Source organism: Cynocephalus volans, chromosome 14 (genome assembly GCF_027409185.1).
Source record: "Cynocephalus volans isolate mCynVol1 chromosome 14, mCynVol1.pri, whole genome shotgun sequence".
In the NCBI taxonomy this organism is placed as follows: domain Eukaryota; kingdom Metazoa; phylum Chordata; class Mammalia; order Dermoptera; family Cynocephalidae; genus Cynocephalus; species Cynocephalus volans.
The window spans coordinates 86,319,188-86,346,956 of NC_084473.1; the positions used below are offsets into that span (position 1 = coordinate 86,319,188).

Below are 27,769 nucleotides of genomic sequence, written 5' to 3' on the forward strand. Positions count from 1 at the left end.
GCAAAGTATGATCAAATACTCAAATTGCACAAACACTAATATTCAGTGATAAAATACTTTAGAAACTGACAAAGCATTCATTTTTAAACTAATATATAAAAGTCCAAATCTTACACACGAAGGCCAATTTAAAAGAGTCACTTTTTAATGTTTTAAACGTGGTTTAAGATAGTTTTGTGTAATAGAATAAAATATTTAATTTTCTGTTTCTTACATTTAGTTTTTTGTTTCTAAAGGATGGTAAACCTAAAGAGAAGCAGCAGCATGTGAGAATGAGTCAAGGATTCATCAACCAACATACAGTAGAGTGGAAGGGAAAGCAAGTTTGTAAATATTTTCTTGAAAGGAAATGCATTAAGGTATAAAAATGTGTAAGCAAAAATATACTAAAATGTAAGGTATAGTAAAAATGTGCTAAAACAAATTATTTCCATTTAACACTCTTTTAAATCATACCTATAGATTTTTAAAACTGTTTCCTTCTGGAAAAGTTTCAATTAGAAAATTTTGGTGAAATATTCTTTTATGTTTAAAAGAGTAGATAACCTAGATTTTTTTTTCAGAAATGCTTTATGTTAAAAATGTTTAGGATTTAAGAAAATTCTAGGCAGATAATTGTGATGTGGTTATAAGATAACTTTTTAAGAATTAGACCATACTGCTTCTAAGACTTTGGTTTTCTCTGGGGTTCCAGATTCATTTGCTTGTTTAAAGTTTAACAGGAGTTAAATTGTAATGACTTAACTATGAAAAATAATGGTTTTTCTTCATTTTTTCTTTTGGCCCAGGGAGACCAGTGTAAATTTGATCATGATGCAGAGATAGAGAAGAAAAGGGAAATGTGTAAGTTTTACGTACAGGGATATTGTACCAGAGGCGAAAATTGTCTGTATTTGCATAATATCCTTTATTACAAGATATAATAACTTTACTCTTCATAGATATTTATATTTAAATCTGCAAAATTTTTAATGAAGCCAGTGTTTTAGTTATAAGAAAAGTATACTATCCAAGCCCAACTTAGTATGTTAGTGATTAAATTGTACTTTTCATAAGAAAGAAAAGAAGAATCCTTTAGAAAATCTGTCAAATAACGATCCTTTCTATTCAACCTGGGTGATATAGTGGGTTAATGGACCTATTCAAGTCCCAGAAAGACTGTCAGAATTTCTACTTTGACATCGATTAACTGAATCTATATTTGTATAAGTTACTTCATTTAAAAAGGCAGGGTTTGCATAATTTATGAGTACTTGGTTTCTGTATATTCTGTACCGTACAGAGATTCCTTAATTTAAAGAATGACCTTAGCTCTTCAGTGTGAATGGTACAGACGTGTAAAAACATGTTTAGGGTAATTGTATCTTTGGTCACCACAAAAGTTGTTTTTATTCAGTCATTCAGTATGAGGAGTCTGAAACTCTAACTTGAAGATTTTTCTTAGAAAACTATATTGAAGTTGTATAAATTTATTCTATTTTAAATAAGCCTAATATATAAAGGATTCAGATGTATAAAACAAATCATTACCATTGACTTTGATTCCCCCACCCCCAAAAAATGCTTTAAAAAAATCACATTTCTCAAGGTGTTTAAAAATCTATATCCCTTTTATATATCAATGGAACATTGTAGTCTATTATAATAACCAGTACAAAGGAAAAAAGTGTCCTGTGATAGTAAATTTGACTTATGTCATTTTTCTAAAATCAGATTTTTCATGTAACCCAGTTAATAATTTATTGTCACATATTTTAAATAGAGAATTCATACATAGGAAAAATACAGTAATTAAATTTATAAATTATTATAGTTGGATTAAAATTATTTTATTCCTTAACATTTGGGTTACATGAATATCCTTGCAAGTTTTACCATACAGGAACAAAGTGTTATCAGGGAGAATATTGCAAGTTTTCACATGCTCCACTGACTGCTGAAACACAAGAACTGTTGGCTAAAGTAAGTACAATCATAATCTTCTGTTTTCCCTTTTTTAAAAAAGTGTTTAAAAGTAAGGACAAGAATTTGAAAAGATACTGTTCTTTAAGGAGAGTGTCTCATAAATTAGCATATGGAATATACTAGGACATGGGACTGATAGTGAAATAAAAAGAATTTAGGTTTAGAAAATTATTTTTCATTTGTATATTTTTCCTTGTAGTTGAATCAAAGATTTATACCTTTTGCTGGTATAAATTGGAATGTTCTTAAAACCTTTAATGTAGCAGCTTTAATAGCTACACTAAACGAAGGAAAACAAAGGAAATAAGAGAAATAGTACTTCTGTTATAAAGACTCTCAGAAGGTAAGATAGGAATCATGAGTTAATAAACATTTTAGAGTTATATCAAAGAATAGTCAAGTGGCAATTTCAAAGTGTTTTCTTCAAACATTCTTTTAGTTTGTGAGAAAAGATTGTTGAAAAATTATACTTGTTTATATTCTTTCATTTCCCATATGTTAGTTGGAGCTAGTCCCTTCAAAATTAAATTGAAATATATGTGAAAATAAGATTCTTTTAAAATCAACCATACCATCTTGTGGCAGAAGTTCCCTTGAGTACATTCAAATATTAGAAAGTCAAAGGTTCTTATTTCTAGATATTTTTAGGTTATAAAATATGAAAGCTGACTCCAGAATTAGAAGTTGTTCCAAATATTTAGTTGTTTATTTGTATGAAATTATATGGAAAAAATGATATAAAATTAGTTTTTCAGTTCCTCTTGTAGTAAATATTATTAGATGATTATTAGGATGAATGTTATTAGAATCACTTGAAAATTATGAGTATGACAGTATACCAGAATTAGACATTAATGCATAAAAATGATTATGTGATTTTTTTTTTCATATTAGGTTTTGGATACTGAAAAGAAGTCATGTAAATAAAATAGACATAAAAAGGTAAAATTAGAATTGACTATATTTATCCTTCTCGGAAACTCTGTAGAAATTATTATGGCAACCTTAATAGGGCTTTTTTCATTTTCTCAAATAGAAGTGTTTATCTCCTTCTCCCCCACTAAATTATAAAATATTTGATAAATACATAGATATGTGGATCCCACTGGCCTGCTTCTACATCTGAGTTTGTCTATCATTTATATTTTATTCTTGTTTCTTTGTAAATTTACCAAATGTGTATAATTCACTAAACAATATATTGAGTTTTGTTTATGTTTGGATTTTACTTAAGCAGTATCACACTACACATAATACTATATGTATTAATTGGTGACTTGCTATTTTCACTCATTAAGATTCATTCACGTAGATGCATGCAGCTGTCATTCATTCATTTTTACTCCTATGTAGCATTTCATTCTATGAATATGTTACGATTGAGTCATTCTACTGTTGTTGGACGTTTAGGTTTAATTTTTTAAAAATATAAGCTCTTATAAATATTTATATACATATATCCTAGTATATATGTGCATGAGTTGTCCAGGGAATATGCCAAGGAGTAGAATTTTTTTTTTTTTTTTTTTTTTTTTTTGATGGCTGGCTAGTATGGGGATCAGAACCCTTGACATTGATGTTATAACACTGTGCTCTAACTAGCTGAGCTAACCAGCCAGCCCTCTAAGAAGAATTGTTGTATCATCTCAAAATTTAAGATAATACCAATTTTTTCTAAAGTAGTTATAAGTTTGTGCTCCTGCAAACCGTAGAAGAACTCCTGTTTTTCACACTTGCCAATACTTTAAGTTGTTTTTATCATTTTACTGAGTGTAAAAATGGTGTCTCATAGCTTTGTTTGCATGACATATAGCCTCTTATGCTTGTTGGCTTTTGACTTTCATCTTTGGTGAAGTGCTTGTTAATGTCTTTTTGCCCATATTTTTGGTTGGTGTGATTGTCCTTTACACATTTATTTTATATATTCCTTTGTGAAGTATGTGTGGCAGATCTTCTCCCATTTTGTGGGCTGTCTTTTCACTTTTTTTGAGGCATCTCAATGAGCAGAATTACTTATTTGGGCAATCTTTTTGTTTATGGTTGGTTTTGTTTTTTGTATCTTATTTAAGAAATCCTTCCCTATCATGAGGCCGTAAAGTAACTTAACATTTTTTTTTTAAGTTTTGAAGTTTTGCTTTATACATTTATATTTTAATCCATTGAAATTGCATCAGTTAACAGTTGCCTCAATAATGGTGCTTTACTGCAAGACTCTAGTGGCATTTATTTTTTATGCATCGACAGATTGTCTGGGACTTGGCTGATTTAGTCTGGGCTTGGCTGAGTTGCCTCTGCTTCATATGGCCAGGTCTGCTGGGACAGCTGTGCCCCATGTTGGTCTGATTCTCCTCCTAGGACCAGTGGACTACCTGGGGCATATTCTTCTAATGATATTAGCAGAAGTTCAAGAGGGCAAAGCCCTATTTGGATCACAGTTATTTACAATATGTTGGCCAAAGTAAGTCCCATGGCCAAGCCCAAAGTCAAGGGTCAAGGAAGTACACTCAAGCTTTTGAACTTTATATGGGGAAGGAACTGCTAAATGACAAGTAAAAGAGTATGGCTATGACTATAGATAGAAACGGAGAAGTAAGACTAATTGAATCCTTTTTTTTAAATGGGGTGAGATAGGACCTTGTATCATTCTTTTTTATTTTTCTCTCCTGTATGGATAAACAATCTCCCAAGCACCATTTTTTTTTTGAAAAGACTGCCCTTTCCCCACTGATCAAGTTTCCATTAAGCCAAGGTCTGTTCTTAGGACCTGTTCTTCTCCATTTGTCTTTTTCTCTAATACTATACTGCCTTAATTACTGTAGCAACATTTATTATTATCACTCATTTTGATTATAGCTATTCAAGTAGGGGTGAAGTGGTATCTCATTGTAATTTGCATTTTCCTAATGACTAAAGATGTTGAGCATCTTTCCATGTGCTTACTGGCCATTGGTCAATTCAGATCTTTGTTAATTTTTTAATTGGATTTTTTTCTTATTATTGAGTTGTGAGCGTTCTCTATATATGTTGAATGCAGGTCCTTTATTAGATATGTGATCTGCAAATATTTTGTCCCAGTCTGTGGCTTGTCTTTTATTTTATTAATGGTGTCTTTTGAAGCAGGTAAGTTTTCATTTTGATGTGGTACAATTTATCAGTTTTTTCTTTTATGGAGCATGCTTTTGGTGTTATATTTAAGAACTCTTTGCCTAAGACAAGGTCACAAGATTTATTCTTCTGTTTTTTTCTAAGAGTTTTGTAGTTTTAGCTCTTACATTTATGTCTATGATTCATTTTGAGTTAATTTTGGGGAATCATGTGAGTTAAGAGTCTAAATTCTTTTTGCATGTTGATATCCATTGTCCCAGCACCATTTCTGAAAAAGGACTACCCTTTTCCCACTGAATTGCCTTGGCACCTTTGTCAAAAGTCAATTGAGTATAAATGTGTGGATTTATTTCTGGACTCTTAATTGTGTTTTATTGGTCTGTATGTCTGTCCTTATACACTATCACACCCTTTGATTACTATAGCCTTATACTAAGTTTTGAAAAAAAGAAGTGTAAGATATCTAGTTTTGTTCTTGTTTTCAAAGACTGTTTTGGCTACTCTGGGTCTTTTGCTTTTCCATATAGATTTTAGGATCAGCTTGTAAATTTCTGCAAAGAACCCCATGCTTAGAATTTGATAGGGATCACACTGAATCTGTGGAGAATTGCCATGTTAATATTTTAGGTTTCTGATTTATGAACATGAACTGTCTCTTCATTTATTTAGATCCTTTAGTTTCTCTCTGAGTTTTGTAGCTTTGAGTATACAAGTGTATAGTGTACACTTTTTTTGTTAAATTTATTCCTACATATTTTATTCTGTTTAATGCTATTGTTAACGGAATTGTTTTTTAAACCTCATTTTTGGATTATTCATTGGTAGTATAAAGAAATAGAATTCATTTTTGTGTATCTGTTTCTTGAAACTGCTGAGCTCATTAGTCTTTATTTTGTTTTTGTGTGTGTGTGTGTGTGTGTGTGTGTGTGTGTGTGTGTGTGTGTGTGTGTGGATTTCTTAGAGATTTCTATATACAGGATTATGTTATCTGAGAATAAAGACAGTTTTACTTCTTCCTTTATAATCTGGATGCCTTTTATTTCATTTTCTTGCCTGATTTCACTGGCTAAAACCGCCTATACAAGGTTAAATAGAAGTGAGAGCAGACAACATTGCCTTTGTCTTGATTTTTGGGCAGAAGCATTTAGTCTTTCACCATTATGTATTTTAGCTGTAGGTTTTCTATTAGGTATACTTTATTAGTTCGGGAAGTTCTTTCCTATTTCTAGTTTATTGAGAGCTACTGTAATGGATGGGTAATGGATTTTGTCAAATGCTTTTTTTGCGTTTATAGAGATGATCACATTTTTTTTCTCTGTATTGGTTGTTAAGCCAATTCTGCATTCTTGAGATAAATCCCACTTGGTTATGATGTATATAATGAGTTTTATATATTATTGGATTTGGTTTGCTACTATTTTATTAAGGATTTTTACATCACTATTAATGAAGGATGTTTATGTATGCTTTCTTTTCTTGTGATGTCTTTTTCTGGCTTTGGTATCAGAATCATACTCACGTCTTGTAGCTAACTCATCTTTATTGATCTTTCAAAGAACCATCTTCTGGGTTTGTTGATTTTCCCAATTCTTGTTTTTTATTTTATTGATTTCCACTTAATCTTTATTATTTTCTTCCTCTGCTTGCTTTGGGTTTAGTTTGCTCTCATGTAGATTTTAGAATCAGTTTGCTTTGTGATATCATGTCTTTTAATCCATGAATATATTGTCTATGGTCTTTCAAAATATCTTTTGACAACATTTTATCATTTTCCCCAGTGGGTTGCATATTTTTGTTAGATTTTTTTGCCCTAAATACTTCATAATTTTGGATGTTACTTTCTAACTGGTATTTTTTAAATCAATTTTTCTGAATTAGCAACTTTGCGAATCTCTGTTAATTTTAATAATTTGAATGTAAATGTTCTGGATTTTTTCCTATGGACAGTTCTGTCACCTGCAAATAATTATTTTTATTCTTTCCTTTTCAATTTCTTATTTCTTTTTGTTTATCTTGTCTCACGGTGCTGAATAGGACTTTTACTACAGTTTTTAAAAAATCAGCTATTTTGAAGTATATACATTACATGTAATAAGTTGCACCCATTTTAAGTTTATAGTTCAATGAATTTTGACACATATGTACAGCCATGTTAATCACTACCACACTCAATAAATAGAACATTTCCATCACCCCAGAATGTTCCCTCATGAGACTTTATAATCCATTCTTTCCCTCTCTTGGCCCCCAGACATCCACTGGTAATCTTTCAGTAAGAATTGGTTAGTTTTGCCAGTTTTAGAATTTCATGTAAGTAGAATCCTATAGTGTGCACTCTTTTGTGTCCAGTGTCTTTTGCTCGAGCATAGGGTTTTCCAGTTTTGTATTTTTACATGTATCACTAGCACATTTCTTTTTATTGTTGGATTGTATTTTTTTGTGTGGATATGCTTAAGTTTGTCCATTCATCTGTTGATGAACATTTGCCTATCACTAGTAAAGCTTCAGTGAGTATTTATGTTTGAGTCTTTGTGGAAGTACAATTTGAAATGAAAGTAGTGATAGTGCACTTTTGTCCTTGGTTTTAAAGGGACTGTTATTAATATTTCCCCCACTGATTATAATGTCTACTGTAATTTTCTGGTAAGAATTGTTGGGCTTTTTGTCTGTTTTCTTGTTTTATAATCATGAATAATTGTTGAATTTTGGGGAGTTCTTTTTGGCATAATTATAGGGTTTTTCTTTAATCTGTTAATGTGACAAATTGTATGTGTGTGTTTAAAGATTTTGAGCCACCCTTGCATTCCTATGAAAAACAAAATTTTCTAATTTAAATGTGAAGTTTTGAAATGTTTTGGCATAATGTTCATGATATTCTCTTTTCTTCTTAATGTCTAGCATCTATGGTATGTCTGCCTTTTTATTCCTTATATTGATTATTTGTGCCTTCTACTTTTGCTCAATTTGTCTAGAGCTTTGACAGTTCTATTATCCTCTGTAAAGAACCAACTTTGCTTTTCTTAATTCTGTTTATATTAATTGTCTCTCATTAATTTCTGTTCTTTATTACATCATCTCTTTTACATTCTTTGGCCTTATTTTGCCCAAAGATTGGTTGTTAACATTTTTTCTTTTCTAATACATATATATAAACCTATATAAATTTCTCTTAATATATTATTTTTACTTGTATCCCAAAAGTCTTATTGTTTTCACTCTTTTTTTTATCAAGGTAATATATACAGATGGTTTAAAAAGTCAAGAAATTATAGAAGAATTATGGAAAAACAGTAAAGTGGCAGTCTGTGATTATTTCTGTAGATGCTGAGAAAGCTTCCTACAAAATTCAACACTGACTCCTTACTTTACAAAAAATAAAAAATTAAAGAAAATAGGAATGAATGGATTTTTTTTTTTTTTTTTTTTTGGTGGCTAGCCAGTACAGGGATTGAACCCTGGATCTTGGTGTTATGAGTACCACACTGTAACTAACTGAGCCAGCCACAGATGGATAATTTTTTAAAGTTTTTTATATTGTGCTAAAATACACATAATATTTACTCTCTTAACTATTTTTAAGTGTTCAGTTCAGTAGTGTTAAGTACATTAATATTGTACAACCATCACCACCATTCATCTCCAGAACTTTTTTTTAAATCTTCAAAACTGAAACTCTGGGGCCAGCCCATGGCTCACTCGGGAGAGTGTGGTGCTGATAACACCAAGGCCATGGGTTTGATCCCTATATAGGGATGGCCGGTTAGCTCAGTTGGGAGAGTGTGATGCTGACAACACCAAGTCAAGGGTTAAGATCCCCTTACCGGTCATCTTTTTTAAAACAAAACAAAACTGAAACTCTATACCTACTAAAAAATAACGTTCCATTCTCCCTGGTCCCTATTCCCCTGGCAACCACCATTTTATTTTCTGTCTCTATGATTTTGACTACTATAGATATCTCATATAAGTGGAATTATACAGTATTTGTCCTTTCAACTGACTTATTTCACTTAGCATAATGTCCCGAAGGTTCATCCACATTGTAGCATGTCAGAATTTCCTCCCTTTTTATGGCTAAATAATATTCTCCTGTATGTATATATTACATTTTGTTTATCCATACATCTGTCAGTAGATACTTGGGTTGCTTCCATGTTTTGACTATTATTGATAATACTGCTATAAACATGGATGTACAAATATCTCTTTGAAACCTGCTTTCAGTTCTTTTGGGTTCTATTTTTAATTTTTTGAGGAATCACCATACTGTTTTCCACAGTGGCTGCACCATTTTACATTCCCATTACTAGTGCACTAGGGTTCCAGTTTCTCCATATCCTCACCAAAACTTGTTATTTTCTGTTTTGCTTTTTATTATAGTAGTCATCTTAATGGGTGTGAGGTAGTATCTCGTTGTGGTTTTGATTTGCATTTTAATGATGTTGAGTATCTTTTCATGTACTTATTGGCTATATGTATAATCTTATAAGAAATGTTTATACAGGTCTTTTGCACAATTTTTTGTTTGTTTGTTTTGGTTTTGTTTTTGGCGGCCGGCTGGTCATGCCCATTTTTGAATTGGGATGTTTGTTTTGTTCATGTTGAGTTTTAAGAGTTCTCTGTATATTCTGGATATTAATCACTTATGAGATATATGATTTGCAAATATTTTCTTCCATTCTGTAGGCTGCCTTTTCACTCCATTAATAGCGTCCTTTCATGTACAAACTTTTTAATTTTCATGAAGTCCATTTTTTATCTATTTTTTCTTTTGTTGCCTGTGCCTTTGGTGTGATACCCAAGAAATCCAAATCTTAGATTATGAAGCTCTTCCCCTGTGTTTTCTTCTAGTTTTGTAGCTTTTGCTCTCTTATGTTAGGTCTTTGGTCTATTGTGAATTAATTTGTACATATGCCTGTATATACAAGTACAAGTTGAGCATCCCTAATCTAAAATTCCAAAATCCAAAATACTTCAATATCTGAAATTTTTTGAGTGCTGACTTGATGTGCAAAGGTCATGCTCAAAGGAAATGTTCCTTGAAGCATTTTGGATTTCGGATTTTCAGATTAGTGATGCTTATTTAACAGGTAAGTATAGCGCAAATAATTTCAAAACGGCAAAAATCCAAAATCTGAAACACTTCTGTTGTTAAGGGATACTCAGCCTGTGTTGTGGAAGGTAAGGGTCCACGTTCATTCTTTTGGATGTCCAGTTTTCCAAGTGCTGTTTGTCTTTTTCTCACTGAATGGTTTTGGCACCTTTGTCAAAAATTATTTGAACATACAAGCGTACTTCAAAAAGTTCCTGGAAAGATTTGTGTCATCTTTCAATTCTATTTTTCCATGAACTTTTTGAAGTATCTTCTTATATGTGAAAGTTTATTTCTAGGCTCTCTTTTCTGTACCATTGGTCTGTATGGCTTTCTTTATGCCATTACCACACTGTTTTGGTTACTGTAGCTTTGTAGCATCTGTTGAAATCAGGAAGTATAAGTCCCCCAACTTTTCCCTTTTTCAAGATTGTTTTGGCTATTCAGGGTCCCTTGAAATTCTGTATGAATTTTAGGATGGATTTTTCTGTTTCTGTGAAAAGCATTGTGTGATTTTGGTAGGGATTGCACTGACTATGTAGATTGCTTTGGGTAGCATTGACATCTTAACAATATTGTCTTCCAATACATGAACATGAGGTATCTTTCCATTTACTTATGTTGTCTTTAATTTCTTTCAGCAATGTTTTATAGTTTTTATTGTGTAAGTCTCACTTCCTTGCTTAAGTTAATTCCTAAGTATTTTATGCTATTGTAAATGCAATGTTTTAAAAATTTCCTTTTCAGATTGTTCATTGTTAGTGTTTAGAAATGCAACTGATTTTTGTGTATTGAAATTTTCTACATATAATGTCATTGGATGGATACTTTCTTAACATGGTACAATGTGTTATACCTTAATAAGAAAGTTTCCATCATATTTAATGGGGAAACAGTAGAGGCATTTCCACTAGAAGAGTTTGTGTACCAATGGGACTGTAACAATGGGACTGTGTCTGGTGCCAGTTTTATTTAAGAGTGTCTTTGATGAAGCAGTATATTAATGTTATTAAACCTCAATTTCTACAAGCTTTTCAATATTATGTCTTGCAAAAAGGGAAGAAATATAAAGTACTTCTGCACACTAAAATGGTATTCTCAAGAAAAAGCACTTGTGCTGTTATCTGAGCTTCAAGCTGAATTAGCTGTTTTTTCGTGAATAATATTTTTACTTGAAAGAGCAACTGAGTGGCAAACTGGTTTCTTTCAGAGATGGATGTTTGGCAGACCTTTTTCATCTTTTCACAGATGAATGAGTGACTCTGTCACTTCAGGAAAGACAGCTGAAAAAATTTGTTATCAATGATAAAATTCAAGCTTTTGAGTGAAAATGATCATTTCAGAACATTTGATCTGCCTCTGTGAGCTTGAAAGCTTTTCTATACCTAAAGACTTTTCTGGTAAGATTAGCTGGTGATATCAAAGAAAGGTAACAATAAAGAATGTGGTTTTTTAAACACTGTATAATAAAACATTTGTAAGATCTGCATAAATTACTTAATATTTTCCAAGTAATACATTATGTTATAAAATTATGCATGGGTAAAACATCCATCCAACCTACCATATAGACTAATGGATTTTAATGTAATAGTACAAATAGTTAATTGATGTGGTTTCAGAATCTACAGTGTAACTTAAAATTTGTTTCAGTTTGCTTTTTTGTTGTTGTTTTTGTTTTTTGGTTTTTGGCAGCTGGCTGGTGTGGGGATACAAATCCATTTGCCATGTAATATTCACGGTGGGATTTTGCTCTGTGAGCTAAACGAAAAATCTTTTTCTTTTGTTAAGTGAATTAAAGCCCATTCACATTTATTGATATGACTGAACATTTGGTTTAGTTTCTGTCATTTTACAGTTACTGTGTTACATTTGTATATTTTTCCTCTCTAAAATGTGTTTTCTTTGCTCTTTATTAAATTTTATTTTATCTTATTTTTATTCTTTTTGTTCCTTTTCTGCCTTTGCCCAATAACTCATTATGTTTCCATTTAAATCTATTCTTTCTTGTAGTATAGTCTTCTTTTTTTTTTTTTTTTTTTTTTGTGGAGGCTGACCAGTACAGGGATCCAAACCCTTGATGGTGGTGTTATAACACTACACTCTAACCAACTGAGCTAACCAGCCAGCCTTCATTTTTGATATTATTGTTTTTTCTTTTTCTTGTATTATTTCTGAGGTCAGCCCACATTTGTTTTTTTATTTCCATTTTTTGTTCAGTTCTAGTCTTTAGTTTTTGAATTTCAATTTAAAGTGTTCTTTCATTTTCTCAAAGAGGGGTATTTAATTCAGTTTGAATTTTTGTGTTACAGTTTTCTTCCGTTGCATGTTTTTTCCAGGGGGAGCGGGCAAGGAGGGAATACAGGCAGCTAAGTTGGTAATTTTTACAAGCTGTTGTGTTTTTGTTCTCTGTTTTCTTCTGTAGCTTTATATAGAAGAGTGCTTATGCCTATGCCTGTTCAAGACTGTTCAAGACTGGTGATTTGGAGTAGTTTACAAGAGTCCTCATTTAAAGCACCCCCTTGTGTCTTGTGACGAGGTGCATCTTCTCTAATGGATGGCTCAGAGGGATGGGATCTGGTGTGTAAGCGAAGGGGTTGGTCTTCACTGAGATGTTCCAACCATTGAAAAGGGAGAAGAGCATATGTGGCAGAGATGCTGGTTGGTGGGTATATGTTGTGGTAGTAAATTGCAGAAGTCTTTTCTGGTGATTGAGTTTTCTCAATAAAATAAGCAAGGGTAGGCTGAGTGAAGATGGGTGAAAAGGTGTAGGAGGTTTGAGGAGAGAGAACTGCTATGAAGACATTGGGGTGATAAATGGACTTTAAAAGCAGAGTTAGATCTCTTCATGTCATTCAGTACTTTCATAACATTTTTAGTGGTTGCTTACAGTTCCATTTTATGTCTTAAAATAAATATGGTTCTATAATTTTTTAAAAATAGTTTTATGTTATTGGTCATCTAAGTTGTTTCCAGCTTCTTACTATTATAAAGTAGAGCAATATCTTTTGATATACTATTTCTAAACTTGGAATTCTTAACTTTTCTGTTGTTAAAATATAAGAATATTTATCTTTCTCATTGGTTCATAAACTAGTCAGATTCTACACTTATGTAAAATATAAATTTTAGGAGAGTGATGATGTCTTTAATACAATATTCAAATACAGAATTTTCTAGGTACAAATAATAATGAGATTCTAAATATGCACTTTTATATAGTAGTACTGATTATTATTAGACAAATTCTATGAAACTGAAACTATCATAATATGTTGTTTTATTGCTAGTAAAAGTAACAGCATCACTAAGTTGCTATACATATTGAGTACACCAAAGCTAGTGACACTTCTTAGCAAAGTCCTGTTTGAAAATATGAGTCAAAGTTATTTTGGTAGTAACCTAATCCTGCTAAATCAAGAAAGGGAACTGCATATACTCCAAGCAAAAGTTTATCAGACTTTTTTTCCTAAGAAAAGAGGAAACAGGTTAGATCCTGGGCCCTTAGAAGCAAAAGACCGTGAGCCGAGAGTGAGTCATCTCTCAGTGCCCTGTTGCTGTCTGCGAGGTTGGATGCTCCACTCCCCAGCTGTGTCTAGGGGGAGGGCAAGGCAGCTCACTAGAAGCTGCTCAGAGGAAATCACAGAGGAGAGATGCTGAGTTGGCACTTTAAAGGGTCTGTTCAAAAACATTTGACAATTTAATGAAATTGTGCAAGGGAGAGGTTATATTACCCATAGAATAGATATTTCTTTAGAGATCATATATAATTAAGGAATTCAAGATCCTGTCGTAGCTCACACTTGAAAGTAAATTTTATGACAAACCTGTACGTAAGCTAACATTGGCCAACATGAACAATAAGCTCACCTTAGTGCACACTTACCATGTGCCAAGTACTATGCTATTTTATTTTACACTGTTTACCTTTCTTATTTAAGCCTCCTAACAACCATATGAGGTAGATAATGTGATCCACTGCATAGAAAGGGAATAAATAGGATCATTTACTTTTTTAAAATTTTCATGAGCCCTGTAAATACTTATAATTAATCTTACATGGCAGTCTAACAATTTATTTCCTAATATTACCTCATTATAGTTTAATACTTCTGAAGTAGAAATGTTTATATGTAAAGTGTATGTATAAGAGAAAAAAACAATTCATATATTCCCAAGGCAGTAAACTTAAAAGACCCAAGGCATGCAGAAGTTTGAGGGACATAGAAGTCAAATACAGAAGTTTAAAAATCTCGTATTTTACAGCTGATTTATTTTGAGGAGGGGAGCATATCTATGTCAGTGAAATCTCTTAACGTGTTATTCTCTTGAATGTGCCCTGTGCACCTAAAGCAGCCATTAGCTGTGGGTCTCTCGTACCTGGGTTATTGCAGCACCTTCCACTGATCACCTGCCTCTGTTCTTTACTTTCTTCTCTACAGTTCCCTCATTTAGAGCAGATTTCCCAGAGCACTACTTCAGCCGCACCTACACTGTATAGTAGCCCAAATCAAGATCCATTTGTCATCCTGATTTTCAAAGTGCTCTGTAGTCTGGCCATCTCAGGTATACCAAGCTTTTAGCTCCTACTTCTCTCCGCTCCCTCTGCCTCCCCTTTGTTCCCTCCTGTGAGGTAAATCTCACTGACGTTTTATGCAGCTCCAAGCAAGTACATGTATAATAAAACCATAGTTTAAAAAATTCAGACCAGGGGAAATGTAGGTAAGAAAGTTGTATGGGAAAAGCTGTACATGGATTTACATGTCATTTGGCCAGCATGGTTATTATGGCTATATGAAATTTATCTCTGATCTTTTTTGGAGCAAAACAAAAAGAACGAAGTAATCAGCTGCTTAACCTCTCATTTTCAGAAAGGAGGTGGGATACAAAACCTCTGCTAATAATAATTTCACAAAAGCAGTTCTTATGTGGGTCTTCATTATGGAAATCACTGAAGAGAATAGACAAAACTCTCATCTCTAAAATTCTGTGTAAAAGTTTTCTTATGCCTCTTTTTTGTGGTTGGTTACCAAAAGCCACATAACAGTAAGACTTTGTCATTTGGTAAGATAATATAGGTCAAGTACATAGTTTTTGGTTTTTTGACCTAATCCAATTATAGAATTTAAGGAATTAAGACCAAAAGATGTTGAAAGATTGTCCCCTATCTTATTAGGTTTCCTGACTTCCAGCATAATTGTCTCAGTTCACTGACTAGTTTCTGATAAGCATAACCATTGGGGGGTTACATTCAAAGATTTCTTCTGAGCTTGTTGCTTGTTGAGGTCAAAGGTGATATGGTGATGTGGCCTAAAGAGTATGGGGCTCCTACTGTCAATTAGAAGCACAAATACCACATTTGGGTTTTGGTGAGATCAGAATATCTCAGTTTAAGCATTTGCATAGTAATAGTTATAGTAATAATAAAAGTGGAAACCGTGTCTATAAGAAGGCATTACCTGCGCTGGGTCTCCATAGCTTATGTTGTTAGTTGTGTACCATTATATATGTTTGCTCCCCTTCCTAATGGAATTTCAGTTTTGGCTAGGTTCTGCATCCCCCTCTGTGGAATCATCTGTGCTTTGTGGATGGTGTGCCCTGGTCCCAGCCCTAAGGGTTGTATCAACAGGAGTCTAAAGCTATGGTTCTCAACCTTGACCTCACATTGGAATCACCTGGGAGCCTTTTTTCAAAAATACTCATCCCTTGATCCCATCCCAGAAATTGTTGATTTTGTTTTGTTTTGTTTTGCCTTTGGTGTAGACGTGAGATTTTCAGTAGCTCCCAGCTTGTTCTAAGATGTAGCCAAGGTTGAACCACTGGTCTCAGCAAATAATGCAAGTGTCATTGTCAGTAGTTGATTTAAGCTTGAAATATGAATACATGCCCTCTGGTGTACTTCTGGGAAAGTTACCTTTCCTCTTGAGATACATAAGGAGGAGGCAGGACATTTCCGAGTCTAAATATAACCTGGAACTGTGATGCAGCTGACTTAAGACCCCATTGGGAGCTAGCTAACCAGCTGAAGATGACGGGAGGGAGTTGCAAAGAAGATGGGTCCTTGATCACAACTGAGCCATGGAATTAACCAACCTTAGAGAGGAGGTACCCAGCCTTCAGATTTCATGTCATGCCACTTGAAATAGTATTATCTTCTTTACTGCTTATGCCATTTTGATTTGGGTTCTCTGCTACCTGCAGTCAAAGGTAAACTAAAATAAAAGTGAACCAAGAATCAAACCTACACTTTTCTATCCATAGTCCTTATTACTCCCCCTCACCAAACTCTTAAGAAACAGGTATAAGAAAGTGTTGTGCACTGAATGTTTGTGTCCCCTCCCCACCCCCAATTTCTATGTTGAAATCCTCACCCCCATGTGGTGGTACTAAGGAGTGGGGCCTTTGGGAGGTGATTAGGTCATGAGGGTGGAGCACTCATGAATGGATTAGTGCCCTTATAAAATAGGCCCCAGGGAGCTTGCTCTCCTTTTCATCATGTGAGGACACAGCAAGAAGATGGCTGACTGTGAACCAGGAAGCAGACCCTCACCAGACACATGAATCTGCCAGCCTGCCCACACTCCGACACCCTGTGCCAGGCTGCCACCATCACTACTCCCACCTCAACATCTCTCATTCCACTTGGGGCTCCAGCTCCACCTCCAATGGATGCTGTCTTTGTCTTGCTTTCCCCTCAGCCTCCAACACCCTAGGCCAGACTGACCTCCTGCGCAGATGTCTTCTTCATCCTCTTTCAGCTCTGATACCCTCTTCTGAGCCACTCTTCTATGCAGATGCCTTCCTCGCTCTGCCTGGGCTCTAACACTCTTGTCAGGCTGCCTGCCATTCTGTGGGGAGACCCCTGCTCACCATCTGAGGTTCCTGCACCCTGGTCAGATTGCTACCTTCCTTTTGTGACTTGATTTTTGGTCTAACTCCATCATCCTTGCCCTGCTCAGGCTCTGATGATTCCCCACACTTGATTACCCTCTTAACATTGTCAGGTTCTGACACCCTGCTCAGGACCACTGTGTCCCTGTCTCCCCTTCCTTGTTCTGGGGACACCCAGATTCCTGGGCCTATTAAATTATTTTTTCACTCCTTAAGTTTATGGTACATTTCTTCATATGTATAATTTCTGATTGTCAAAGTAAGCCTATGAGGTAGATGATGATACTGCCATTTCACACTAGAAAGCTAAAATGGTTGAGGAACTTTTTCCAGAGTAATTCACCAAATAAATGATTGAGCAGAGATTTGAGTCCAAGTCTGCCAGACTCAGAAGTTCCAAAGCATTCTTCATACCAAAGCACCTCCAGGGAAGTGGCTAGATGTGCAGATAAAGGGGGTTAGTGGGAGAAGTAGACTATTCTAGCAGAAAGAGCACAGTGTGTGAATTAAGAAGTCTTGAGTTTGAATCCCATCCCCTTCACTTATAAGCTGTATGACATTTGACAGTAAACCTCCCTGAAACTTAGTTTCTTCATTAGGAAAATGGAGCTAAAATACAATACAGTCTTGATGTGAGATTCAGATGAGATAATGAATGCTGGAACACTGAAAATTTTAAAGAACTATTCAATGTGATTTGTTAAATATGCATTTTTAAGGGAACCAAAAGAGATCTTGGAGAGTAGGGGAATTGTCCAAATCAAATGCTACATAATCTTAACCTTTTTTGGGGTCAGCCATTCACTCAAGATAAGTTCAGAGGATTAATTTGGATACTTAGGACTAGCAATATACACAAATTATTACAAATGAAATGATCCCCAGTTGTCAGAGGTATTTGAAATTATCACTTTTTAAAATATGATTTGTTTCAAGAATTCTTGGCTGGAAATACAAATTTGGAAATCATCAGCATGTAGATGATATTTAAAACCATCAGATTCTATAAGATTATCTGGAAAGTTAGTAGAGATTTTATATACATATAATATTTATATTTACACATGGGCACTTCAAAAACTTCATGGTAAATGGAATTAAAAGATAATATGAATCTTACCATGAACTTTTTGAAGACCCCTCGTTGCATATGTTTGTATATATATAAAGAGCAAGAAGGAGAGAAGTGATGCAGTACTGAACCATAGCGTACTCCAAAATTAAGAGTCTGAGGACATGAGGATGAGAAAAAAATGGCTAGTGAAACAAGAATGAAGAAGTAGAGGCATCAAACAGAATACAAATAATAAAATGTATGCCTAAATCCAAACTTGATAACTACATCATATGTAAATGACCTAAACTATGGCCCAAGAGCCAAATACAGTCCACCATGTATTTTTGTAAATAAAGTTTTATTGGAACACATCTATGCCATTTGTTTACATATTGTCTATGACTGCTTTCACACTTCAACAGCAGAATTTAGTTGGTGCTACAGAGACTGTATGGCCTGCAAAGCCTAAAATATTTACTCTCTGCCTTTACACAAAAAGATTGTCAGGATGAATTTTTTTAAATGATCCAACTATATGCTGTCTACAGTAAACTCATGTTGGTGAAAATTAAGAGAATGGGAAAAGATAAACCATGCAAACACTAAACAAAACAGCAAAAAAAAAAAAAAAATGAAAAAGCTATGTTAATAATAGACTTCAGAACAAAGACAATTATAAAAGATGAGTCATTGCATAATGATAAAAGGTGATTCATTAAGACATTACAGTCCACAATGTGTATGCATCTAACAATGCTTCAAAGCATGTGAAGCAAAAACTGATGGAACTGAAAGGAGAAATAGACAAATTCACAAATATAGTTGGAAATTTCAACGCTCTTCTCAGTAATCTATAACTAATAGAACAAGGATATAGAAAAACTGAACAACAAATCAATTAATTTGGTCTGAGTGACATTTATTGAACACTCCACAAACGAGTAAAATATGCATTCTTTTCAAGTGATCTTGGAACATTCACCAAGATGAACCATATCTCCTGGTTCATAAACCTTGACAAATTTAAAATTTAAATCATTGAAGTATGTTCTCTGACCTTAATGGAGTTAGATTAAAAGTCAATAAGGGAAAGATAATAGAAAAATACTAAACATTGAAAAATTTGAAAACACACTTCTATTAAATAAGTCTCAAGGGAATTGGAAAATATTTGGAAACAAATGAAAATACAGTTTATCAAGATTCGTAAGATGCATCAAAAGCAGTATTTGAAGGAAAATATATTGCACTGAATGCTTATATTAGAAAAGAAGATAATCAGTAATCTAAAATAGATTAGGAACTAGAAAAAGTATAGCAAAATAAACCAAAAGCAAGATGAATAAAGGAAATAAAAAATAGAAGCCAATGAAATTTAAAACATAAAAGTAATAGAGAAAATCAATGAAAACAAAAGCTGGTTCTCTGTATATGTCAATAAAATTGATAAACCCCTGGACATGATGATAAAGAAAAAAAGACAACAATGTGCCAGTATCAGGATTGACAAAAGGGGATATCACCAGAAATCTTGTAAGAAATTAAAGGGGTAATAAAATACTGCAAACAGCTATGTGCACACAAATTTGAGACTCCAGACAAAATATGCCTCTTCTAAAACTACAAATGACCAAAACTCATAAAAGGAAATAAATAACCTGAATTAGTCCTTATAATTATTGAAGACATTTAATTCATGGTTTAAAATTTTCCACAAAAGTAATCTCCAGACCCAGTTTCATTGGCAAATTCTACCAAAATCTAAAGAAGAAACACCAATTGTACAAAATCTTAATACTGGGGAGATGCCAGTTCCCTCCAAATTGATCTAGATTAAACACAACTTCAATAAAAATCCCAACAGAATTTTTTTTTTGTAAATATAGCAAGCTCATTCTAAAACATATGGAAATGCAAAGGAACTAGGAACAGCCAAAACAATTTTTTTTTTTTTTTTTAAAGGAGTAAATTTGGAAGACTCACACTACCAGGGTCTATTATATTACTAAAAGCCATGGTAATCAAGACAGTGTGATATTGGTGAAGTGATATCAATTTTATGTAAGCCTCTTGTCGGCTCCTACTGGTAATACCACCTCAGGAAGTTGCAATGTTAAATAATTGCTGCTGATTGTCTTTGACAAATGACCTGCCAGTAGGGCTGTTCACAGAGAGTAAGCTCTTGAGTCTGGTCAAATGAAGAAAGGCTCTGAGAATGTAGCTTTTCAGTGAGCTGTCAGATCAAATAGTGACAATTTTGGGGGGATGGGGTTTTTGAGGAACTCTAAACCTGGTCTACCCACTCCAGTGGACTACTAGGTACTGGTTTTCACAGTTAATAAGGTTGCAGGGCTTTTGGTTTCAAGACTACTATGGAGCTGGAGAGAGGAGAGTGAGATTAGGGGAAATTAAAATGCCATGAGGCATTTCACGAAGATTCAGCTGTTTTGCTTGAATAAGTTTTCTTCAAATCGTCACAAGCCTTTAGTAATTTCCAGAGTTCTGAAAAAGTTGAGTTTGACTGTTTTTGCCGGTGTTCTCATGCCTTTTGTGGAAGAGTGGATTTTTGAAGATCCTTACTCTGTCATTCCAGAAGTAGAAACCCTGGTTTACTTTTAAGCATTGTTTGACATCACGATACCTTCTTTTAAAAAAAAGTCTGCACTTTAGAAATATATATACGTATTCTAAATATATTTCATATACTGACAGTTCCTGACTTACAATTTTTGACTTTATCATGGTGTGAAAGCAATACACATTCAGTATAAACTGTACTTCAGTACAGTATTCAGTGAATTACAGGAGATATTCAATACTTTATTATAAAATAGGCTTTGTGTTAGGTGATTTTACCCAACTGTAGGATAATTAAGTGTTCTGAGCATGTTTAAGGTGGACTACTAGGTTAAACTGTGATGTTCAGTAGGCTAGGTATAGTAAGTGCATTTTGACTTATGATATTTTCAACTTAATGATGAGTTTATCAGAATGTAACCCCATTGTAAGTCAAGGAGAGTTTGTATATGTATATATATAAATAGAAAAAAATATATATATGGAAATATGTATAAATAGAATATATATGTTAAATATAAATATTGTGTGTGTTTATATATATTTATGACTGGTGTGAAGACCGAACATGTGCCATCTTCTAGTACTTTAATTTCAAAATCCCCTTTCCTTGCCTGACGTGTCCAGGGACTCATCTCCCTGGGGAATGCATTTGCACCCAGAGGAACAAGACAGTAAACAGTTACCAGATAAAGTGCACATGACTTTTGGCAGGAAGCTTTTTTGTGAATATTAGGGACCTTTACTCATTGCTTCGATTTTTATTTTTTTATTTTATTTTGGCTGCTGGCTCGTACAGGGTTCCAGACTCTTGACCTTGGTGTTATAACACCATGCTCCATTGCTCCAAGTTTTTAAAATACCTTTTTAAGAGATTCCACTGACATGGTCTTATTTACCATTCCCATAAGTCTTAAATAAATATAAGCTTTATATCCCAGCTGTAGCCTATGCAAAAATATTTTAAATTTATTTGCCTCGATGTGTTGCTTGGCAGGAATATTTGTTATATGATAATACAAACTGGGCTCTAATCTTGGACTTCCTGAACAAATTTGTGATTCAGCCCCGTATCTTCTGACACACCAGCTCTTTTCAGCCTCCCGTGTGCCCGTGTACTGCAAGCCAATTTAAACTTCCTCGTGTAGCTGAACTCAATTAGGTAAACCTGGAATCAACAGAAATGCTCCTTATTTCAGCCAAATGCACATGAAATAGTAATTTCAGTCCATGAAGAAGGAAAGCCTGGTTGCTGTGAATTGCTTATTGTCTCAGAGACTGAATGCCTGTCCTTGTGCTGCTGTGAAGGGTTCTGTGTTCTCCCCAAGCTGGGGAGATGATGTGAGCGGCCCCTTAGGAAACAGAAACCTGCCCAGCCTCCCCTGGCCCCTGCCACTCTGGACTGCTAGGAGTTCTGGAGGGCTCTGTTCTTTGGGATGCACCCTACAGCTAAATCTGAACCAGGAAAAAGAAAGAAGGGAAAAAAATGCCGTTGACATTAAATGGCATGTGCAGGCATTGGTCTGAGGCCTAGAAAGGCAAGGTAGGGGAGGGGGTTCCCTGGAAAAAATGGGGAGATCTAAGAGATATTCAGGCAGCACCAGAAACCCCCTAATAGTTTAAAAAGTCAGGTTTATTATTTGCTGCATCAAGAGAGATTGCATATGGGGGGAACTGGGTGAAACTCAACAGGAGGGAGTTAAAGTAACAGTGTGTTTGAGACCAAAGAAGTCATGGGATGGACGTGGGAGGAATGAGTTAGATTTTGTAAACTAGAGAGAGTTGCTGGAAGAGTTAATGGTCTTGTCTTTGGCTGGCTGTGGGTGAGCGGATGTTAGGAGAGTTTATGTTTAGATGGTTTGTGGAGAGTTTATGTTTGGATGGTTTGTGGTGTTCGTGTTCTGAATGGATGCGTTTTATGGGTTTTATGAGTCCTCGCACAACTCATTTTGAAAAGTTGTGTTTTCTGTTTCAATTCTCAGTTCTCCCCAGCAGTCTTGCTGCCAGCAGGTCAGTTTTTCACTCTATCACGGGGAAAGTGTGGCAAACGAGAGAGATAGAGGGATGAAATGACCCTGCTCACCTGACAGTTGTCTCCCACCAGAGTCGAGAAGGAGAGAGTTGCACGTGGGGATGCCAGCTGAGACAGCCGGGGCAATTTCACAGATATGGGAAAGACCCTGATCTGGGAGGAATTTCTGTGGAATTCCTGCCCATTTGCCTTTTGACTCACTTTTGATCTAGATTAAAAATTGCCTTTTCCTTCTATTTGCCTAAGAGGCTAAAAAGGAAATGTGGGCCATGCATTCTGGTTCTTAGGGCAGAACCTGACTTTAATCAGCATGTGGATGGAACCCACACAGTCCTTCACCTGTTCTGTAATGTCACGTGAAGTTAATAAAAGGAGAGAGCCTGATGGGAGTTTTGTTAGCATGACGCATTCACTAGTAGACCATAGAGGAGGGAGGCTTCCATGGCTTTACAGAGGGGGTGGGTATCTTACTCCATTTGGGCTGTTCTAACAAAATAGCATAAACTGGGTGGCTTATGAACAACAGAAATTTGGGATGGCCAGTTAACTCACTTGGGAGAGCATGGTGCTGATAAACACCAAGGTCAAGGGTTCAGATCCCTGTACCAGCCAACTGCCAAAAAAATTAAATAAAAATTTTAAAAATATAAAGAATAATAATAAAATTTTTAAAAAATAAACAACAGAAATTTATTTCTCACAGTTTCAGAGGTGGGGAAGTCCAAGATGAAAGAACTGGCAGATTCTGTGTCTGATGAGGGCCTGTTGCTGTGGGTTAAATGTGTCCTCCAAACGTTCATGTATTGGAAACTTAATCTCCATTGTAACAGTGTTAAGAGGTGAGAAATCCTATTATGGTAATTGAAAGGTGGGGCCTTTTAGAGGTGATTAGATTGGGAGGACTGTGCCCATGTTGCATGGATTAATCCATTGATGGTTTAATGAGTGGTCATGGGCATGGTTCTGATGGCTTTAAAAGGAGAGCCAGTGAGGTTAGCTCATTCTTGCTCAGCCCATTCTCACCATGTGATACCCTGCATTGCTGTGGAGAGTCACTACCAAGAAAAAGGCCCTCACCAGATGTGTTCTCTGGGCTTTGAGCTTCCCAGCCTCCGAAACTTTAAGAAATAAGTTTCATTTCTTCGTAAATTACCCAGTTTCAGGTATTCTATTAAAAGCAACAGAAACTGACTAAAACAGCCTGTGTCCTGGTTCATACATGGTGCCATCTCACTGTGTCCCCACATGGTAGAAGGGGCAAGGTAGCTCTCCAGGGTCTCTTTTTATAAGGGCACTAATCCCATTCATGAGGGCTCAGCCTTCATGACCTCCCCAAAACCCTACGTTCTAATACCATCACTTCGGTGATTAGATTTCAACATATGAATGGCGGGGGGAGGGTCACAAACATTCAGACCATAGCAGGGAGCAGGAGCCACATCGTCTTTTGCTTCAGGAACATCGCTAGAGAGGTGGGAGACTGGGGGTGTGGGGAAGGAGGGGTGGGGAGGGGGCTGTTTTTGATCCTACTAATCTTGAGGAGAGAATGGCTTTGATTTTGTTTGCAGCTAATCCAAGATTGGGTTTAAGAGTCTAAATTCCTTTCTAACTCTGGAATCAATGAATCTCTTTATTAAAAATGCTGACTGAGCCCTTTGTTTCAGCTTTTACTGCTGAAGTAAGTAGAATTATGTCATTACTAGTTATAAAATTAGCCAACTTCTCTTTCAGAAAAACAAAAAAGATCACAATATTTGAAAATCAGCCTCCTAAATGTCCCAGCATGACTCCACATTTATTGCAAAATGGCCTTCCTCTCTGGTTCTAAATTTAGCAGCAATTACACCAATAAAGTCAAGATTATTGGCAAAGAAAAGGATGGCTGGGCTAGGATGTGGGCTTTGGGAAGAAGTAAGTGTCTGGTTGGCAGTTGGTGCCTGTTCATGTTCTCTGGGATGGGGATGAGCCCTCCCCTAGTGAGGTGAGGTGACTGACCCTCAGCTGATGTTTGGAGGGGAGGTTGGCATACTAAATATGTTAGTTTCCTAGGGCTGCTGTAACAAAGTGCCACAAACTGAGTTGCTTAAAACCACAGAAATTTATTCTCTCAGTTCTGGAGGCTAGAAGTCTGAAATCAATGTGTCTGCAGGCCATGCTGTAAGGGGTGATCCTTCCTTGCCTCTTCCGAGCTATTTGTGATTGCCAGCAGTCCTTGGTGTTCCTTGGCTGTGACAGCATAATTCCAATCTCTGCCCTCATCTTGTTTTCCAATGTGTGTGTCTGTGTCTCTGTCTTCTCTTAAGGACACCAATCATTGGATTAAGGGCTCATCCTAATCCAGCATGACCTCATTTCAACAATTAAATCTGCAAGGACCCTATTTTCAGATAAGGTCACATTCAGAGGTACTGTATGTTAGGACTTGAACATATCTTTTGGGGGGACACAATTCTACTCACAACACAAGGCCTATTATGTTCCCAAGGCAAGAGAGTGGGATAGAGGTGGGGCTCAAGGATCTTCTCAAACTCTTCCATTATGCTGGGAAGGCTACTCTAATCTTTTTTAAAAAAATAATTAATTATTTTAATTAAATTCCGTTTTATTTATATTTATTTTTGTGGTGTACAGTGTGTTTCAATGCATGCATATCCTGTACAATGATTCACTTAGGGTAGATAGCATAGTTTTGTCCCCATTAGTTCACCCTTAACCTTTCTACCAGGTGGGTGTTGGGCCAGCTGTGTTGCTGGCCTGGTGGGCCTCAGCCCTGCCCCTGCCACTGGCCAGCAATGGAGCCAGCCCCACGCCTGCCCAGGGGTCCTGAGAGATGGGGGCCATGGGCCTGAGCCCTGCCCCTGCCACTGCACATCCAAGCCAGTGATGAAGCCAGCCTGATTACTCTAACCTTTGAGATATATCATTCTAGCTCAAGTTTTGCAATTTAACAAATAAAAAAAAAATTTAATTAAAAAAAATTTTTTTAAGATGAAGCAAGTATAGAGAGCTAAATGCATTCCACCCCTCACTCTGGTAATGAATGAGGCCCATAGGATTCCCCTTCACCATCAGCCAACATGTAAAAGGCTGACTTAATCAGGGTAATCTCTGACCTGTGTGGCTATAGGATACCCAATCACACCTGCCAGCTAGAACTTACAGAAAATGATTTTTATTTTAGAAGACGTCAACTGGGAGACAGTGGGTAAAGTCCCAACTGCCTCTCCAATCGACTGAATGCTGGGGTTCATATAGGAAAATGTGTCGGGGAGGCAGGATGTAGAGTCTTCAAGTGTGACGGATAGCTGCTTCCAGATATTATCTGTGCCAGGGTCTCACCTGGTTTTGGTTCTTTGATGATATCTTTGAGAGATGTATCGAGCAAGACAGGATGAAGGGCCCTCAAGTGTGATGGACAGCTGCTTTTGATACAATCTTAATCATTAAGGGCTATCTACAAAAAGAAGACAAAGTTAGCTCTATAGTGTATACATGAGTGTGGGGGCTTTCTATGTTTATAACTCCATAGCATTATCTCATCAATGATGAAGGGATTCTCTCATTTTATTTTTTTCCTTTCTGCCCTGAATCAGTCAAGATAGTTATGCTGGAGTAATAAACAACTCTAAAATCTCCAGGACTTAAGACAACAGAGGAACTTTTTTTTTAATTCAAAATATTTTAACATTTACTTGTGCATATTTGTGGGGTCTAGTGTGTTGTTTCAGTACATGCATATACTGCACATTGATTCACTTAGGGTAGATAGCATAATTTTGTACCCATTAGTCTACCACTTCCCTCCTCCCCTGCCCCCCTGCCTCTGGTAACCATTATTCTACTCTCTATGAGAACCACTTTTTTTTTTTTAAGCTTCCACATGAGTGATATCATGTGGTATTTGTCTTTTTGTTCCTGACTTCACTTACTATGATAGTTTCCAGTTCCATCCATGTTGCTGCAAATGATAGGGTATCATTTTTTTAAATAGCTGAGTAATATTCCGTTTCATATATATCCCAGCTTTTTTTTTTAATCCATTCACCCATTGATGGACGTGTAGGTTGATTCCATCTCTTGGCTATTGTGAATAATACTGCGACGAACATGGGAGTGCAAGTGTCTTTTTGATATATTGATTTCACTTCCTTTGGGTATATACACAGTAGTGAGGTAGTTGGATCATAGGGTAGATATATTTTTAGTTCTCTGAGGAAACTCCATACTGTTTTCCACAGTGGCTGTATCAAGTTACAGTCCTACCAGCATTGTAGGAGAGTTTCTTTTTCTCCACATACTTGCCAGCATTTGTTATTTTTTGTCTTGATAATAGCCATTCTAACTGGAGTTAGATGATATCTCATTGTGGTTTTTTTTTTCATTGCATTTCCCTGATGATTAATGATGTTGAGCATTTTTCATGTGCCTGTTGGCCATTTGTATGTCTTCTTTTGAGAAATGTCTGTTCAGGTCCTTTGCTCAGTTTTTAATTGTGTTATTTGGTTCTTTGCCAATGAATCACTTAGTTCCTTATATGTTCTGTATATTAGCCCTTTGTCTGATGTGTGGTTGGGAAACGCTTTCTCCCATTATATAGGTTGTTTCTTCACTTTGTTGACACTGTCCCTTGCTGTGCAGAAGCTTTTTAGTTTACTGTAGTCCATTTATGTATTTTTGCTTTAGTCGCCTGTGCCTTTGTAATTTTGCTCAAAAAAGCCCTGCCCACTCCCATTTCATGTAGCGTTTCCCCTATGTTTTCTAGTAGCTTCATAGTTTCAGATCTTAAATTTAGGTCTTTGATCCACTTTGAGTTGATTTTTGTGGGTGGTCGGAGATAGGGGTCCAGTTTTAATCTTCTGCATGTGTATACTCAGTTTTCCCAGCACCATTTGTTAAAGAGGCTGTCCTTTCCCCGTTGTATATTTTTGGCACATTTGTTGAAAATCAGTTAGCTCTAAGTGTGTGTGGGTTTATTACAGGGCTCTATTCTATTTCATTGGTCAATTTGTCTGTTTTTGTGCCAGTACCATGCTGTTTTCGTTACTGTAGA

The 27,769-nt window shown here is 35.5% G+C and overlaps 1 protein-coding gene across 3 annotated transcripts in view; it reads left to right on the forward strand.

Moving 5' to 3' along the window:
- The window catches only part of ZC3H8 (zinc finger CCCH-type containing 8), a 65,932-nt gene that overhangs the window by 15,191 nt on the left and 22,972 nt on the right, over positions 1-27,769 (forward strand). The window contains exons 5-10 of one of the 3 annotated variants that reach the window (XR_010021672.1): positions 237-359; positions 789-900; positions 1,853-1,962; positions 2,860-2,907; positions 11,411-11,562; positions 12,588-13,102. Coding sequence is in view for 2 of the 3 variants with exons in the window: in XM_063078508.1 (XP_062934578.1) it covers positions 237-359; positions 789-900; positions 1,853-1,962; positions 2,860-2,892 (378 nt within the window). In the remaining variant the exon portion in view is untranslated. Of the gene's footprint in view, positions 1-236; positions 360-788; positions 901-1,852; positions 1,963-2,859; positions 2,908-11,410; positions 11,563-12,587; positions 13,103-27,769 lie in introns of those variants that run through there. The other 2 variants (XM_063078508.1, XM_063078509.1) reach the window with 2 other exon arrangements.